A 17,662-nucleotide genomic window follows, 5' to 3' on the forward strand; every position below is an offset into this window, starting at 1 on the left:
ATCAGGCATTGACAGCAACAGACAATTTGGAAAAGGAGATGAAGGAGGGGTTTGAAATAAAGAGGATAGGATAAAAGTTTTAAGCAACTGTAAAAGTGGAGGTTTCTTCTCTGGAAAGGGTGAACAACGTCTCTAGATTGGGCCTTACTAAGAACAATTGAGCCTGTGACTACCATGCTGAAATTCGGGAAATTGGATGACCTTATGCTTCTGCATGCTGAATACAAAGAACGATAGGTAGAAATTTGAGAGTCTTGTTTTAGGGAATTTGAGCACCCTAAAACACCTAAAGATACTGATATTGGGGTTTCTTAACAATTAGCCCAGCAAAATAATCCTACAGTGAAAGTTACCAGTCTAAAGACTAGTGACTAGCAAAGTCCTAAAAGAAATCCAAGTGTCCATCATGGTGCAGCCATAAATGGAACACAACCCTTAGGCCCATTCACCACCACTGCTGTGGAGAAACAGCAAGGTGTTTGCCCAAGCCCATGGGCTTCACAGTGGAAAGGGCAGAAGCAAAGAGAGACAGACATATACACCCTGGGGGCCATCATTTGATGAGAAAGAAATGGAGAATAGAAGAGACTGAGTAGGAATATTACTAGGCCAGAATAGAAGTACTAACATAAAAAAGGGGGGAGAGGCTGCAGAGAAAATGGAAGGGATGAGGGGTGGCCAAATGGCTCAGTTGTTTAGAGCGCAAGCTCTGAACAACAGGGTTGTCATTTAGATTCCCACATGGGCCAGTAAGCTGTGCCCTCTACAACTAGATTGAAGACAATGAGCTGCTGCTGAGCTTCCGGAGGGGCGGCCAGATGGCTCAGTTGATTAGAGCAGGAGCTCTGAACGATAAGTTTGCCAGTTCAATTCCTGCATGGGGTGGTGGGCTGCACTCCTTGCAACTAAAGATTGAAAATGGCAACTGGACTTGGAGCTGAGCTGCACTCTCCACAACTAGATTGAAGGACAACGACTTGGAGCTGATGGGCCCTGGAGAAACACACTGTTCCCCAATAAAATTTAAAAAAAGGAAGGAAGGGAGGGAGGGAGGGAGGGAGGGAGGGAGGGAGGGAGGGAGGAAGGAAGGAAGGGAAGGAAGACAAGGAAGAAAGAAAGAAAATGGAAGGGATGAAATCATCACGAAAATACTCTATAATTGAAAGACATGAGTTATTAGATCAAACGAATAGTTATTAGCTATTCAGCACAACGGGTGGAAATAGACCCGTGCCAGTTTCAGAATTCTAGACAAGGAAGATTGCACAAGTTTATATACCCATAGTTAGAAGGTAGCTATACATACAAAGGGTCAGGAATCAGAATGGCTTTGGACTTAACCAAAGCAAAACTGGAAGGTAAAATTATGGAATTCTAGCCTAGAATTCTATAGCCAGCCAAACTATCAATAAAATATGGGGACAGAATACATTTTCCTACATTTAATTTCTCAAAAAATCTTACATCCCATAAACTATTGCTCAAGAACCTGTTAAATGTTTTTTAGCAAAATGAGTACAAAATACACTCTGGTGCTTGATAATATATGGGCAGTCTGTCCCCAGAATTGTATCTGCACTTAGCTTGCATGGACCATGTGCTGATGAAGTTCTAGCTCTTTCCCACATACCCTGCTATCTGCATAACCAGACATGCATTTCACCCCACAGAAGAATTTTGCTTTGAACTACTGCTGAGAGCTGAAGATTGGCCCTGGTAAGTAAGCTTAGAAGCAGAAAATAGTATCCTTTCCCACTGATTATATTCCTGTCACGTCTCAGCACCTGGCCCACACTGCAACCCTGCCAGATGCCTTCACAAAATTTCTGCAGGCTTTTTGGTGAAAAGTGAGAAACTGATTTGAAATTTACATGGGAAAGCAAAGGCTCTAAAATAGCCAAAACAGTTTTGGAAAAGAACCATAAAGTTATACGACTTACACTACCTGATTTACTCTGTGCTACACTAATTAAGACAATGTGGTATTGGTGGTAAGAATGAAATACAGATCAATGGAACAGCCAAAAATAGACCCATACATCTATACTGACGTGATTTTAAATAAACATTCTAAGATAATTCTGTGGGAGAAAGATCATCTTTTCAACAAATTGTACTGAACAGCTTGATATTTTTATTTTAAAAATGAACTTAAACTCACACCTTTACAAAAATTTACTAGAAGTGAATCATATCCCTAAGTGTAAAAGCTAAAATTATAAAACTTCTAGAAGAAAATACAGGAAAAGTCTCTGCAGTCTTCGGTTAAGAGTTTTTAAATAGGGCACAAAAAGTGCAAATTATAATGAAAATATTGATAAATTGAACGTCATCAAAATAACAAAGTTTTATTCTTCAAAAGACACTTAAGAAAATTAAAGGCAAGTCACAGACTTGGAAAAATATTTGCAAAATGCATATCCACCAAAAATTTACACTTAGAATATATGAAGGACTCTTACAATGCAATAATAAGGCAAACAACAATTTTTTCAATGGCCAAAGATTCAACAAACTCTGTATCAAAGAAGATATTATATATGGATGGCAAATAAGCACATGAAAAGATGCTCACTAACATTAGCAATTAGGAAAAGGCAAATTAGAATCACAAGGAGATACCACTACACACCTACGGAAACAACTAAAATGAAAAAGACTTACATCCTACCAAGTATTGGTGAAGATGTAAAACAAAAAAACGCTCATACACTGCTGGTGGGAATGTAAAATGATACAATCACTTAGGAAAACAGTTTAGCAATATCTTACCAAGTCTAACATTCACCTGCCATACATTTCAGCCATTCCTCTCCTAGCTTTTTATCCAAGAGAAATGAAAGCATATGTCCATACAAATACTTATTGATAAATGTTCATAGCTGCTTTATTTGTCATAGCAAAACACTGGGAACAGCACAAATGTCCACCAATATTTGGACAGATACACAAATTGTGATGTATCTACACAGTGGAGTAGTAGTACTTAGCAATAAAGGAAATAAAGTATTGATACACAAAACTGCATGGATAAATTTCAAAATAATTATGCCAAGTTGAAAAACCATAATAAAGAGGATATACTTTATTGTTCCATTTACATAACATTCTAAAAATGCAAACTCAGCTTTTTAAGGCGATGGATGTGTTTATTATCATGAGTGTGGTGTTGGTTCATGTATATGAATGTACTCACCAAGTATCCATTTTAAATATATGCAGTTTAAGTCAATGCTGCCTCATTGAAGCTATAGAAAATAAGTATTATATTCATATATATGTATGTATGTGTATGTATAGTGTGTATCTAATTTACTGTAGTCTCTGACACAGCAGGTGACCTAATGTAAATCTGTTCTACCCTTTGCCTTGCATTTCATAGGACTGATAAAGTTATTGTGGGCTTTCAGATTACCTTTTTGATATACTTAGCAAAAGTCTTAGTGGCTCATTCTCTCTCAGTACCTTTTAATGACTAAATGTAATAGGCAAATGTGTTACAGACTTTTATAGATAGGTTTAATACTAACGAAAACATTTCCTTTTCATGAAAGTGATGACTTCAAGCTCTGATCATAACATGATTTGACAAAATTTCATTTTGCTTTTCTTTTTATTATCCCCACAGGGTTTATCCATGGCTTAGAGGACTGGGTTATACATCTTTGGGTATATTTTTATTGGGATTTTTATTATGGAACATAGATAACATCTTTTGTGTTTCACTGAGGTAAGATATATTTTCAATCTTTGAGAAATAGTTTTGGGATCAATCTATTAAGCAGAGTCTCATAGGCATATAGAATTATTAGTGCCCTGAAGTGAACTTTTGCCATTGTTGAAATTAGAAAGATATGTAAAACACAATAAAGTTAAATCCTGAGAAGACTTGTTTAAATTACCTAAAAGTTTAGACCTAAGAATATTTTGTAACATCTGTAGAGATTTTTAACCAAATGTTGGCTAGCTCTTTGATATCTGCCTAATTTGCTTTACTGAAGAAATAAGAATGATTTATAATAAGAATTTGAAATACATATATAATTTTGTACTTTAATATGTTTACTGCTGTTTTGTAAGAAAGGCAAGTGTTCCTTTTACCATCTTGTATCAATTGTGCATTGACTGGAGTTTGATTCTTGGGTCTCTGGACCCTAGTCTGTCACTAAGACACTATCTTTCTGGGCCTCAATTTCCATAAAATGGGCAAGTTAAGTAGGTTAAACTAGTAAGTCCTTCCAACTCAAAATTCTATGACCTAGCAGTTTTGTGTAAACACAGAGATCAGAGGGATATATTGAACATTGAACAGCACTACAGAGAGGCAATCAGCAAAATTGAGACTGGGAAATCTGCAGGATGAATGGCCTGGTCTCTTCAACTAAATTGCAGAGGGAAAGAGAACATACAGATTAAAAAAGACTTAAGAGATAGATAACCAAATACAATGTGTTGACCTTTTTTGGATTTTGATTCAAACAAACTAACTGTAAAATAACAAAAAGTTTATGAAACGATTGGAACTTTGATTGATAATTGAATGTTTGATGATACTAAGTAATTGTTAATTTTTTAGATATGAAAGTGGTATTATGGTTATGTTTTAAAGAGGTTTTAATCTTTAAGACATACATGCTGAAATATTTAGAGATAAAATGATACAATATCTGGGATTTGCTTCAAAGTAATATGGAGGGGGATTGGGTGGGGGAGAGAAGTGGATGAGAGTTTAAATGATACAAGATTGGCCATAAGTTACAGTAGTTGGAGCTGCTGGGTAATGGGTACATTAGTATTTTGCCCACTTTTGCACATGTTTGAAATTATCCATAATAAAAAGTTAAATAAGTAAATGGAGACTTTAAATGTACATAAACAAACAAAGTAATACTGCTTGCTTAGAATCTAAGATCTAATTGAGTGGCTCTGAATCAGTAACACCCGTGGTGTTTTGACACTGCTGAGGGAAGTTGACCTCCTCTGGGTCAGAGCCACTAAGAAAAACAAAGCAGGTTCTTAGGGATGGTCATTGTCTCAAAAATTTATGGGGCTATCTAGAAAAATAATTTGGTGTTTCACATTGAATTTTCCCCCCCTCTCATAAATGAGAATATTAAGTATGGTACACACTTAATCAGAAGATCTAGAATTTTAGACTTGGCCATACCACTAGCTGAGTGACTTGGGCAATTCAATTAATCTCTAAAGTTTAGGTTCCTACTCTGTAAAGTAAAGCTAATAATAACCACCTCAAAGATTCACTGTGAAGGGAAATGATAGCTACAAAAGGACGTGAGAGACTATGAGGTACTCTTCTAAGCTGATGGTTGTATGTAGGGCGGAGGAAAAGCATGCATCTAGTTTCTTAAGGGAATGAAACACTAAGTAGCTAGAGTTTCCCAAAGTGTGTTCCAGGAAACATTTGTTCCATAAGGTGTTAACATTACCTGAATAAAGGGTTCTGTGGATTAGTAGGTTACCTGGGAAAAAAGAAGATAAGTTCTTTTAGTTATGATAGGACATTTCAAGGTTAATGTGTATCACTGATCTCCAAGAGGGCAATAAACTATGTACTATTTCCCACATTCATTTTGAACAGAGTTATTTCTTCATGGAACTTTTGCTAGGAATACTATTCCTCAATAAACACTTTGGAAAACAATACAGCAGTCTACAGCAAACTTAAGGAAATTCAATAATTGCCATATTTGAGAATGGCATTTTAAAATGCTCAAAGACTGTCAGCATTCGTTGTTTATATATATATACATATATATATATATATAATGTGGTGATTTTCTCCCCCTTTCTACACAGGAACTTTCGAAAGAAGGTACCACCTGTCATAGGTGTTTCCACACAATTTCATGCATGGTGGCATCTTTTAACTGGCCTTGGTTCTTATCTTCACATCCTTTTCAGGTAGGAAATAGAGACTTTTTAAACCTACTATTGGAGTGTTTTTTTTCTGTAGTCTACAAATAGGATGGTGTAAATATAAAATGTCAGAGACAGAGACTTACGTTCCAGCTTTGCCTCTGCCACTGGGTGACCTTGGGCAAGTACCCTCCTTCCTCTCTCTGAAGCTTGGTTTTTCTCATCCTTAAAGTGACAGTTGTACTATCTGACTTCTGATACATGGTCTAGATTTTAATGCAAGTAGGATATAAACTTTTTTTGGTATAATTAGTATGTAAATATCTCTATTCCTTGTTGATTAGCATATCTTCGTTTAGAGTGAGCAAATTTAGGGGGGAAAGAAAAGCAGCCAGAACTCCTAAATAGGAGACTGGAAAAGTGTGAGTATCTGGTCTCCAGCTTAATTTGTCTTCTTTGAGATAATCGATTGCCATTTCTCTTCCCCTACTCCTCAAAAAAAGAGTCTGTTGGAGGCCAGCCACTAACAACAAAAATGGAATCAAAGTTCTTTCTGATGACTCTATCCAAATAATACTTCCATATTACTCTCTCTCCATTTATCAGGCCTTATTTTTCTTCAAAGCATTTATAACCAGTTATATATTTATTTGTTTACGTCCCCCAACTAGACTGTAAGTTCCGTGAGAGCAGCTTATTTATCCTATGCACTGTCCTCTCCCAAATGCTCTGAACAATGCCTGGCACATAGTAAGTACTCAGTACATACTGTAAAGTGAATTAATGAATGAAGGTGTACACACCGATCTCTTTACCAGGGCTATGTTTAATCTCAAATTCGTCTCAAGAATTGAGAGAGCTGAAATATTTGTAAAAAGGGGAAGAAATTTTTCCTTTTAACCAATGTCAAAATTTACTTAAGTGAAGTTTTTAGAATACCTCCCCAAAAATAACGTTTGTATCTCACATATCTGGACGGCAACTTGTTTTGGCATCCTGAATTATCTAAAATTTTACTGAGAATTATATAAAAAGAACTTCTGGGCAACTAAATAAGAATTGCTGAATTCATGCTGCGAAGAGCTCAAGGTTATTAATCATGGAAGAACTCTTTAAACTCTGCTCTAAGTATATTTACTTTACTTTTTGCAACTTCTTACTGCATTGATTATTTGGATTCTCAGCCCATACCATATGATAAATATCTAACTTAAAAGGGAAGGGATATGGGAGAAAATGCTTGGGAAAATTGGCAAATGATACAAAAGGAGAATCAGGAATAAATAAAAAGCAAACCTAAGAATTAAAAACTTAGCACCTAACACTGCCCAAGAAGTTCCAAGGACGTTATCTCAGTGTGATGTAATACAGTAATGAAGTTCCCTAATAAATACTAAAGAAGAAGTGAAATTATACTCATTCTATTTTAAATGGCTAGGGTTTCCCACTTTCCCTTTTCTATCTTTCCCTTTCCATCTTCCTTTCACTTTTTTTTTCTCTCTCTCCTCCTGGTGTGGAAACCCTTCATGAAAGCAGGGCACTGAGGGGAAGGGAGTGTTGTGCAGGCGGTAGCGTGCAATGTCCAGGGAATAGGGAATGAGGAGGAGGGGTCAATGGTAGCAGCATGCTGAGCTTCCAAGAAAATCTGAAGGTGATGGGGTAGAGGCTGCTGTGCAGGGCAGGGGAGCAGGGTGATGAGGGGAAGAGGCGAGGAGGGGGAGATGGAGGAAGGGGCTGGAGTTGGGAAATAAATGAATGGATTAGAGAATGAGTAAATATATTGAGGATAACAAAAACCTGATTTCCCCACTGTCGCAGAAAGGATTTACAAATATGGAAAGATGAAAAGCTAGAAGGAACTCTTAGGGGACAAGAATGGAATTAAAAGTATTGGTATGAACTCATGGGTATGTGGCACACACACTCAGATATAGAAAAACATGAATATGTTGTATAAATTATAAATATGTATACGTATATTCACACACACACACACATACACACACACACACACACACACACACACACACACACACATATATATATATATATATATATATATATATATATATATATATATATATATATATAAAACCTAGTTCTGTCCCCTATGAAGGCTGAAAAGCAAGCTTTGGGCCTTTGGCTAAGATAGTTTGAGTATCAAAATTAAATAGCAAGAGTTTCAGATTACAACCCATTAAATAAAATAGGAATCCATGAGTGCATACTAATATAAATAAGTGAATAAACAAATGAGACGGAAAACTCTTCCTTACAGAAGAATGCCAACTAATAAATGTAGAAATAACAATAGAAACAGATAATCAGCATTTGACAATTATCGTAGGGGAGTTGATAGGCATTGGTTATGAAAGGATGCCCTGGCTGAGGAATGCATATTGGCGTAATTCAGAATGTCTCCCCCTGGCATACTAACACACGGGCAAAATGGTGACTTTACAGTGAAGAAAGCTGGCAGCAACCAACGTGACCATGCATCTAAGGGTCACATTCCTGGTGGAGCAGGTCAGTGTAGTGTGTCTTCGGACGTGATCACTGGGGTGAGCTCAGCATCGTTTCTGTGGTATTCTTTTTATTTTTATGTTTATTGGGCTGACGATGGTTAGTAAAGTTACATAGGTTTCAAGTGTACAATTCTGTAATAACGTCATCAGTATATCACATTGTGTGTGTATTTTTGTGGTATTCTTGCCAAAAATGCATGGTGTGGGTCTGGCCAGGAGGAAACATTGATGGACCCAGATTGAAGGTCCTTCTACAGAATGCAAGTCCTGTACACTTTAAGACTGTCAAGTACATAAGCGGCAAGGAAAGACTTGAAGACCTGTTCTAGTTAGAAAAAAAACTGTTAAGACATGACATGAAAACTAAATGCAAGGTATATTTCTAGGTTAGGAACCTAGATCAAAAAGAGAAAATGTCCGGACAGTCAGCAAAATTTGAATGAAGTCTTGACTTGGATGGCAGTGTTGTATCGATGTTAATTTCCTGATTGGAAGGGTTGTATTGTGGTAATTTAGGAGCGTGTCCTTGTTTTGTGGTGATGCCCATTGGAATATTTAGGGGTGATGGGCATCATGCAATACAAAGACTCTATAAGGTATATATACACATGTACATATGTGTATTTATGTTGTGTGTGTGTGTATGTTTGTGTATGTGTATAAAGCAAATATGGTTAAATGATAACAATTGGAGATCTGGCAAGGGGATACAGGAATTCTTCATACCAGTCTTACAACTTTCCTGTAAGTTTGAAACTTTTTCAATTAAGAAGGAAGAGGATGAAGGGGGGAAGGCCAGTCCTCCAGATCATGTTTTTTGAGATATTTGTAGTAAATGAGCAAATAGAAAAATGATCATCTGACTGGTAATGGCATAATGTTTATATCCATACAGTATTTTGAATTCCCTTCTGTGTTCTTTGGTTGCAGTGAAAATGGTATGATCACACATAGTAAGTGTAAATTGATATAACCTATTTGAAAAGAAATTAGACAATGCATGTACTCATGAAAATAAAGTGTTTATATTTTTATCCCAGTTATCATATTCCTCAGAATTTATCCTAAAGAAATAACCCAGAAAAATGAAAATGTGTGTGTAAACACAAAAAGATTATCACAATGTTATTTAACTTAGCAAAATAACAACAATAATGGAAGAAAAATAAAACAAACTACCCAACAGGGCAAAAATCATAAAGTAAACTATATATAGTATTCCTTTATTCAGCCATTTAAAATTATAAATATGAAAAATTTATAGCAACATAGATGTTTTAAATGAAAGAGACTAAAATCATATATATGTAATTATTAAACCCGCATAAAAATGAATTTGCATATGGACAAAGGTTAAAGTAAATACAGAAAAACTGAAGCATTTTGACTCGATTTGGTGGCAGCGTTTTGAGCTATTTTTTTCTTTGTTTTATATTAGTGTTAAAATGTCTTAACTATGATTTTTTTTTAAAGGAGGCATGAAAGATGTAAGAATATATTTTAGGCACATTTCATTCTAAATAACTAAAATGAAAGAAGCTTGGATGTTTAAGCTTTAGTTATGGAAATTTTGATTCTATGGGTACCTCATTGAATGGAGCATGTGAATAATACTTCAGAGAGGAATGATTGAGAATTTAATAGTATAAAACATGTACCCTTTAAGACTTAAGTACTATACCTATACAAATATTTGTTGCAAACAAAGAGTTAACACAGTAGAGTGAAAATATCTGAGTTAAGATTTTTGCTCTATCACTTCATAACTGTTACAATCTTAAGCCAAGTTATTTACTTGGCTCTAAGCCTCAATTTCCAGATCTCTTAAAGACGGAGAATACTGTTTACTCTATAGATTGTTGAAATGATTAAACTGAATAGGACTGCCTTTTGCAGTATTGCCAGCTTAGGTTATTCAGATAAATATCCTGCTAAAAACAACTAAAAGTGAGGCCTGGAGGACACCAGTGTGAACAAGTTGAAATCATCGCAGAAGGATGCAGTTCGTCAGTTTATGATCTTCACACAATCTAATGCAAAAAACAGCAGTAAGTTGTTTGTCTCAAAATGACTAGAAGTTAGATGTTGCCAACAGACAATTGTTTTCCAAAATCCTGAACTTTATATACAAGAGAGTGTAAAAGGAACATCGGGCAGGAAGAAGTTAGAACAACTGTATAATAGACACAAAGATCCTCAAGATGAAAATAAAAGTGGAATAGATAGTATACTTCAGCTCTGCGATGACCTAGCCCTCGACCCAGCCAGAGTTAGTGTGTTGATCATTGCGTGGAAGTTCAGAGCAGCAACACAGTGCGACTTCTCCAAACAGGAGTTCATGGACAACATGACAGAATCAGGGTGTGACAGCACAGAGAAACTAAAGGCCCAGATACCCAAGATGGAACAAAAATTGAAAGAACCAGGATGATTTAAGGATTTTTACCAGTTTACTTTTTGAATTTTGCAGGCAAAGAATCCAGGACGAAAAGAATTAGATCTAGAAATGTCCATTGCCTGCTGGAATTTAGTGCTTAATAGAAGATTTAAATTCTTAGACTTATGGAATGAATTTTTGTTGGAACATCATAAATGATCAATACCAAAGGATAGCTGGAATCTTCTTTTAGACTTCAGTACGAGGATTGCAGATGACACGGCTAATTATGATGAAGAAGATGCATGACCTGTTCTGATTGATGACTTTATGGAATTTGCACGCTCTCAAAGGGCTAGGACAAAAAGTACAACAGTGTAGCACTAAAGGAAGCTTCTAGAGTGTACATAGTCTGTACAATAACTACAATGGAAAATTACACAATCAATTTCTGCTGGCTGGACTGAACTGAAGATCAATCCTCGCAATTCAGACTGAGGGTTGAGACAAAACTTTAAGAATGAAATGTATATAAACCTCTGGGTCCAGTGCTTGCCCCCCCCCCCATTGTAGGTGCTTAATAAATGGTTGGGAGCACTGAAGGTAACAGCAAGAGTTGGAATTCAGGGCTTCTCTGCCCCAGTCCAGGATTCTTTCCTAAAGAGAAGGAAAAAGGTGGCAACTTCCTTTTAGAGATTAATATCTGAAAAACTGTCAAAGCAAGGTTATATTTTAAGACAGTGTTCTCCATAATACTTCACGTTCCTCTTTACAGTTCTGGTTTTGGGTAAAGTAGAGTGGCATCATAGCCATGTTAAATTCCACAAATTCAACTATACATGCTCTTTCACCTTTCTCTTGTTTAAAAAATTTTTTTTCATACTATAAAACCATGTTTTGCATATGTACACATGATACACTGTATGTTACTATTCAAATACATTTAAATAGTGTGCAATATATAAAACTATGTATGCCGTGTGTTATAGACAGTTTAATGAAATTTTCAGGGATAAATTTAACTTTACTTTTGTTGTATGCACTGAATTTAGAATCTGGTATCTTCAGAAGTGACTCATTTTAAAGGATACTATGAAGAAAACTCTGTTGCCTTCCTAATTATTTCATACCTGTATTGTAATCCTTGTAGAACTGATATAACCATTTCCAAAATATTCTAAGGATACTCTTCTTTAATCCTTTCTACTAGATGTATATCTTCAAAGATGAAACTGGTAATTGTGATAGGAATCATATCAAGCATGCGTGGAATGCTCCCTACTAGATCACAAACATCCTGCGGTCACATCTGAGAGTTGATCATCTCTCTGTCTATCTTAGCATCTTGCCAAGTGTTCTGCAGAGTAGGCACTCAGAAAAATGGTTTCTAAAAGAACAAAGGCTATGCCAGTGTTGCTTGTTCTTTGTATATACAGAGGCATGATGGTTAAATTTGTCAGTAAGCCAGTTTGTGTGGATTAAAGATCAATCTCAAGAACTATCTCCCCCTCCCCTTTTCTTTCAGTGTATATACAAGAACACTTTACCTGAGATGGAGGCCAAAAGTGAAGGTAAATCCACTTCCTGGGGTGTGTGTGTGTGTGTGTGTGTGTGTGTGTGTGTGTGTGTGTGTGTGTTGAGAGAGGGAGGATATTGGTGGGGTAGAGAGGTGGTGGAGTAAGGACAGGCTTTGGAACCAGATGCTCTTGAACCTTAATTCTTCCACTTACTGCTCTATGACCTTGGGCAAGTCTCTTTAAGCCTCAATTTCTTCAGCAATAAAATAAAGCTGTTAATAACTACATTGCAGAGTTGTTAAGGATCTGAGGTGATTTAAATTCCCAGCTCCATGCTCGACAAAGTAGATGCTTGATACATTTAAATAGATAAAAATAGTTTCTGAGATCTGGTGCAAGCCTGGAAAAAATATGCTGTGCTCAGGCTATTACTGCCAGGACAATGGCTGGCAAACCTACCAAGCTTTGTAGTCATAGCCCATGGGCTCTTTTTCATTGTTTCAGGGATAACATGGAACAATTTTTTCTTCTTTCATTTTGTCCTAACTTGTTTCCAGTTTATCTTCGGAATCTGGCCAATGATCCTGTTTGAGCCTCTCCGGAAGTACTGATGAATTATTCCACCAAGAAAACAAAACAAAGCAAAGCAAAGCAAACCACCTACCATTGGCCTGGCCATATGAATAAGGAAATCCTTAAAAGATCTACACGTTCGTGACCGTCACAGCAAAGGAGTGACGTTCTGACAGACGCTCCCAGCCACACAGCAAATGAGGAATGGGGCTTATTGGTTGTTTAGCTCATGTCTTTATCTCATTTGTCCTCCTCTTCCACACCCTTACCCTAAGATGTTTAAAAAGAAACAGACATGATGTGTTTGTATATATTTGAATGTTAGAAAAATTGGGCTTTTCTTAACAGGTTAACAGTTTGTGCTAATGATAGGAAATTAACCTTTCCCTCTTTTTTGACAAGGGTTGCATGTGAATTACACTTTTCTTAATATTTGATTAAATAACAAAAACAGCGAGGCTGATAAAACCCCATATCCAGATGGCCAGCTGTGAGCCAGCACTTAGCTGTGTCAGCCTTGATTTATATTATTGTCATAGTAACTTCATGGATGGTTGTCCAAAGTTAAACAAGAAAACAAAAAAAAAGAGCTATCAGTGGGATTCTGGTAGTTCTTCACTGTCTGCTTCTGTGCTCGTCGGAGCGTCAAAAGCAAGCTTAGACCTGCCACTGTGTTCTGTACTTGTCACATCCCAGCTCTGGCATTTCTGTGTGTGGCCACTGCCAATCAGAGTGGGTGGGTCCTCTTGTAACCTTTATGAAGGCCACGAGGACATCTCTATAATGTCGTGTCTCCAGCCATTTAAAGGTGGTTGTTCTGTTTCCTTTGATCTTTACAGATCTTTAAGTTGTTACTGTTTTTATGGCTAGGCAAACATGAGGGGTGGTCTGGCCTATCCATATTCCATCCTCCTAGCATAATTTATTCGAAGTTACTAGTGAATGTCGTTATACTCTGACTTTTTAAATTATGCAATATTTTCCAGTTTTCAGAAAGGCCATGGTTATGCCCAGGGAAATGTGTTAACTAGAGCTAAATGATCAGGATCCTATTTACATAAAGCTTATTAGAATACTTACTCCTTCATTTTTTGAAGGAAATAGATATAAGCATTAAGAACAGCTCTAACTTACTTGAACTTGTAACAGAACACCCAAAAATTAAAGTGCTAAAAAATGGCAGTGAGATCTCATTGTAAGGCAGCTAATTCTAATTTGGGTTTGAATGTATATCTAACAAATTCTAACACTTTTCACAAACATAACACCTGTCTGGATTTAAAAACCTGACTTAACCCCTTTGTTCATATATTACCATATTTGTAGCTCTATACCGTTTAGCATTTTTATTACTTTTCCTGCTTATACATTATTATAAAATCTAGGTTGTTTTTACCACATGGTGACATTACCCCAGATTAAATCCTGAGCCACAGCTTCAAAAGGAAACTTTTTTCTTATGCAAAGGTATTAAACAGTTCTGTCATTTTTCCAGTATTCAGTAAGTAGCCTTAGTACAAATTTAAAACCAATACGAATTGTGTTGTTTTTCTTCACCTACTGGCCTTAGTTTTAGTCCAAGCACTATTTTCCTTCCCTTAGCATGCCAACATGCCATTAGGCAGATACTTCCACCTACTTTTATGATCCTGCAGCATGAAAAGCACTTGCCAAAAAATAAATCTAAAAGAACTTTGGTTGTGCCTTAGGAAAATACGAAACTAAACAGTTCCATCACACAGCCCAGAAGACAATTCTTTATTTTACCACAAGGTTCTGACTTCTGGCTACATTTCATGTGCAGCTACTTTGGCTGTCAGCCAGCATACATTTCTAATGACTTCATTTGTTTCACACCATTGTCGTTTGTACTGTTCACTCAAGATACACTTCTGCATAAAGAATCTGTATAAAGGAACAAAGGCACATCCTTCACAATAATGCTGCTCACCATTGGAGACTGAGATTCCGCAGTATTGAAGTCAGACCAGCAGTCCAGAGAGCGCGCCTTGCCACAGGCCCTTTAGAGCAATTTCTTGAATGAGCAATTCAGCCAGCACTTGTTGAATAAAGTTGTCCAGCACCTCACTGGAGAAGCATGGACTCCCCTGGGGGACTTGGAACACTGTGGCCAGTTCTTCAAAGACCCTGGTTTCTGTTGTGAAAACAGCATGAAAGCTCAGCCTAAAACATTTCAGAAGAACTGAGCAAAAAGCGGAGACTAAATCCAGGCTTGTTAATTTTCCAAGTTAGCTTGTACCTCACACGTGGCTCTTTTTAGCAACCCCAGTATTCATACACTCAAGACTTTGTATCTGTGCCATACGCGTATTATGGAAATACTGCTGACCTTCAGGATATTGCCAAATCATCTTTATTTCAATGGCATTATTTTTTTTTCCTTCTAGGATTCTGGGTGGGCATTACAGGGTTGGCTTACTACGCCCCTTCCTTGCCTTTATTTTCTTGGAAGACTTGCTGTTAACTAGAGTATATAAAAAACCTGTTTCCTGCTGAGCAAACAATGGTTTGTTTGCATATTACCTGATGTGAAAGGTGCTCATCTGTGAGCCCTGTAGCAAATTATAGTTTAGAAAACGTTAATACTTTATAAGGATGTGAAAGAGCAATTGCTTGCACACTTTAATATCCTTCCTATGCTGCCATTTTCACTGCAGAAAATTGAAATCAGTTCCATTTTTTTATTTTTATTTTAAGGAAATACTAGGTGAAAGGTAGTAATTGTGTTAATCTGATTGATCGCTCTAGCGCTCTGCTCCATCTTGGTGCTTTCATGAAACATTGCACCACATGAGGTGATCTCTTTTATCCTCCTGATATTATTTAAATTGATCACAGGAGAAACATTTGGTTTTCAATGATCTACAAATGAGAACCCCAAATAGTGATATTTGGTTTAGCAGAATTCGATCAAATATTATGGTTTAACCTTACTGCACAATTTCCAGGACTGTTAAAATCTGGGCTCTCCTTACACTAAGAGGGTTTTTCTTATACTAAGAGTAGGAAGTGTGAGACAAAATCAAAAGACCAAAAATTTCAGGTACACAAAGCATGAAAATCTTTAAATGCGTGAAAAAACCAAGTTGTTTTAATGCAGACAATTTCAATTTAGCCAGTGCCGCTAAAAGGTATAAAATAATTTAGTTAAGGTTTACTTATGCTTCTTATGGGTTCCGTATTACTTTGCTCTTGAAAAAAATCATTTGTTGCTAAGTTTAACAGTTTTAGCTCCCAATTCCACATTTACATGCCAGAAGGAATTCTTTTAACGCTGTGGTTTATGATAGGCTACTGGATAAGCATTTGTGTAAAACTGGTGTTTCAAAGAGAACCAGTTATAATTGGAATTTGCAACTATGTGGTGATTTGCAGATCTTCCTCTGTCTTACGTTTTGCTTCATATCAATGCCATAATATAATTAGTTTGATCACTTGGTCTTGTTTTTCAGTGTGTAATATTACAGCGTATTCACTATGCTGTAAATATTTGGAAATAACAACAAAAATTTGGCTAAAGGTAATTAATTAAACCCCTTTATGGGGAGGGCTGTAAAATGGGAGAAAAAAAAAGAACGGTTGGGACCTATCTGACTGGAAAAATTCAATGCTGTTTTTTAAACTGTTACACTTCCTTTAAGGATTGGGAAACTTTTTAATTTAATGTATAACTGCAGTTGCCAGCTGGAGAGAAGTTGCCAGTATTGCTAAGGTGTATGTGAGCACGCCACTGAACTTACCAATTTCTCCTGTTGAAGAGGGAAAAACCTTTCCTCTGCCCTCTTAGATTCAGTAGTTGGGGGCCTGAGCAAAGACAGATTAGCAAAGGAAAAGGCAGATTTGTATTCAGATAGGTACACAGGAGTTCAGAGAAAATTGTGACTCAAGGAGGCAGAATTTGGGGCTTGTATACCATCTTAATAAAGGAAGCGGAAGGGGAGAGAGGGCATTATGGGAAAACAAATGACTTTTAGGAAAGACAACGGGCCCTTAGGAGAACAGATAGAAGATGTGATGGTTTTGTGACCATGTCTATTCGGGTGTGGTACTGAAACTCCCAGGGGAGAGCATTTGTGACCATTAGGTTTTTTCCAGGAGGTTCTGCTTTTCAGCAGATAAAGAGTTCAGGACAAAAAGCCTCTTCCTGTATGTGTTGATTCCCAAATGCTTTCAACTCAGAATAATTTTTATGCACAGTGGTGTATTTCGGACCCCTTTATTTCCCGTCTAAAACTTCCTAAGTGTCACAGACCAGAAGCTGAGGTGGTAGCTGCGGAGAGATCTGTATTACAAGTTGGGAAGTAAGAGATTGACAAACAGAAAAAAAGACATAGATTTATGGAGAAACAAAAGGAAAAACAAAAATTAATAGTTGGAACAGAGTATAAACTGTTTGTTTTTTAGTCCAGAGGTTCTAGATGTTGGTCTCGAAGCATCTTTATGTGGTGGCGTAAGGATGGTCGTGGCAGTCTCAGCCAAGGTTATTTCCCAGGGCTCAAAGGACCGTGTTCTGGTGAACTTCCTGAGTGGCGCAAACTGTGTGATAAGTCCTTTCAACTTATACCAAGTCGTCCAGCTTCAGCTTGCAGGGCTTCAGGAAAAGGGCAGTTTTAGTTCTTAGTGATGCCAAGTCAGGAGTGAAAGAAAATTGGAAATGTTAATTACTCACAAAAATGTACAAGATGGCAGTGAAACCGGACGCCAAACGAGTCTGAGTCCAGGGCTCTTGCTGCCTGCGCCGCTCAGCCAATAGACCGACACAAGAGTTGGGC

At 36.9% G+C, this 17,662-nt stretch overlaps 1 protein-coding gene and 1 pseudogene across 3 annotated transcripts in view; both read left to right on the plus strand.

The window, feature by feature from the left end:
• The window catches only part of ACER3 (alkaline ceramidase 3), a 116,321-nt gene extending 99,087 nt beyond the window's left edge, over positions 1-17,234 (plus strand). The window contains exons 8-11 of one of the 2 annotated variants that reach the window (XM_081065074.1): positions 3,629-3,730; positions 5,818-5,922; positions 12,305-12,350; positions 12,854-17,234. In XM_081065074.1, the coding sequence (XP_080921200.1) occupies positions 3,629-3,730; positions 5,818-5,922; positions 12,305-12,350; positions 12,854-12,907 (307 nt within the window). In that variant the 3' untranslated portion in view covers positions 12,908-17,234. The remainder of the gene's footprint in view (positions 1-3,628; positions 3,731-5,817; positions 5,923-12,304; positions 12,351-12,853) is intronic. The other variant, XM_081065075.1, reaches the window with a different exon arrangement.
• LOC308503930 (DCN1-like protein 1) lies at positions 10,381-11,160 on the plus strand (annotated as a pseudogene). Its single transcript has one exon. The product of its transcript is annotated as a DCN1-like protein 1 (transcript).
• Positions 17,235-17,662: the final 428 nt, after the last annotated feature.

Source organism: Rhinolophus hipposideros, assembly GCF_964194185.1.
Source record: "Rhinolophus hipposideros genome assembly, chromosome: 10".
NCBI lineage: Eukaryota > Metazoa > Chordata > Mammalia > Chiroptera > Rhinolophidae > Rhinolophus > Rhinolophus hipposideros.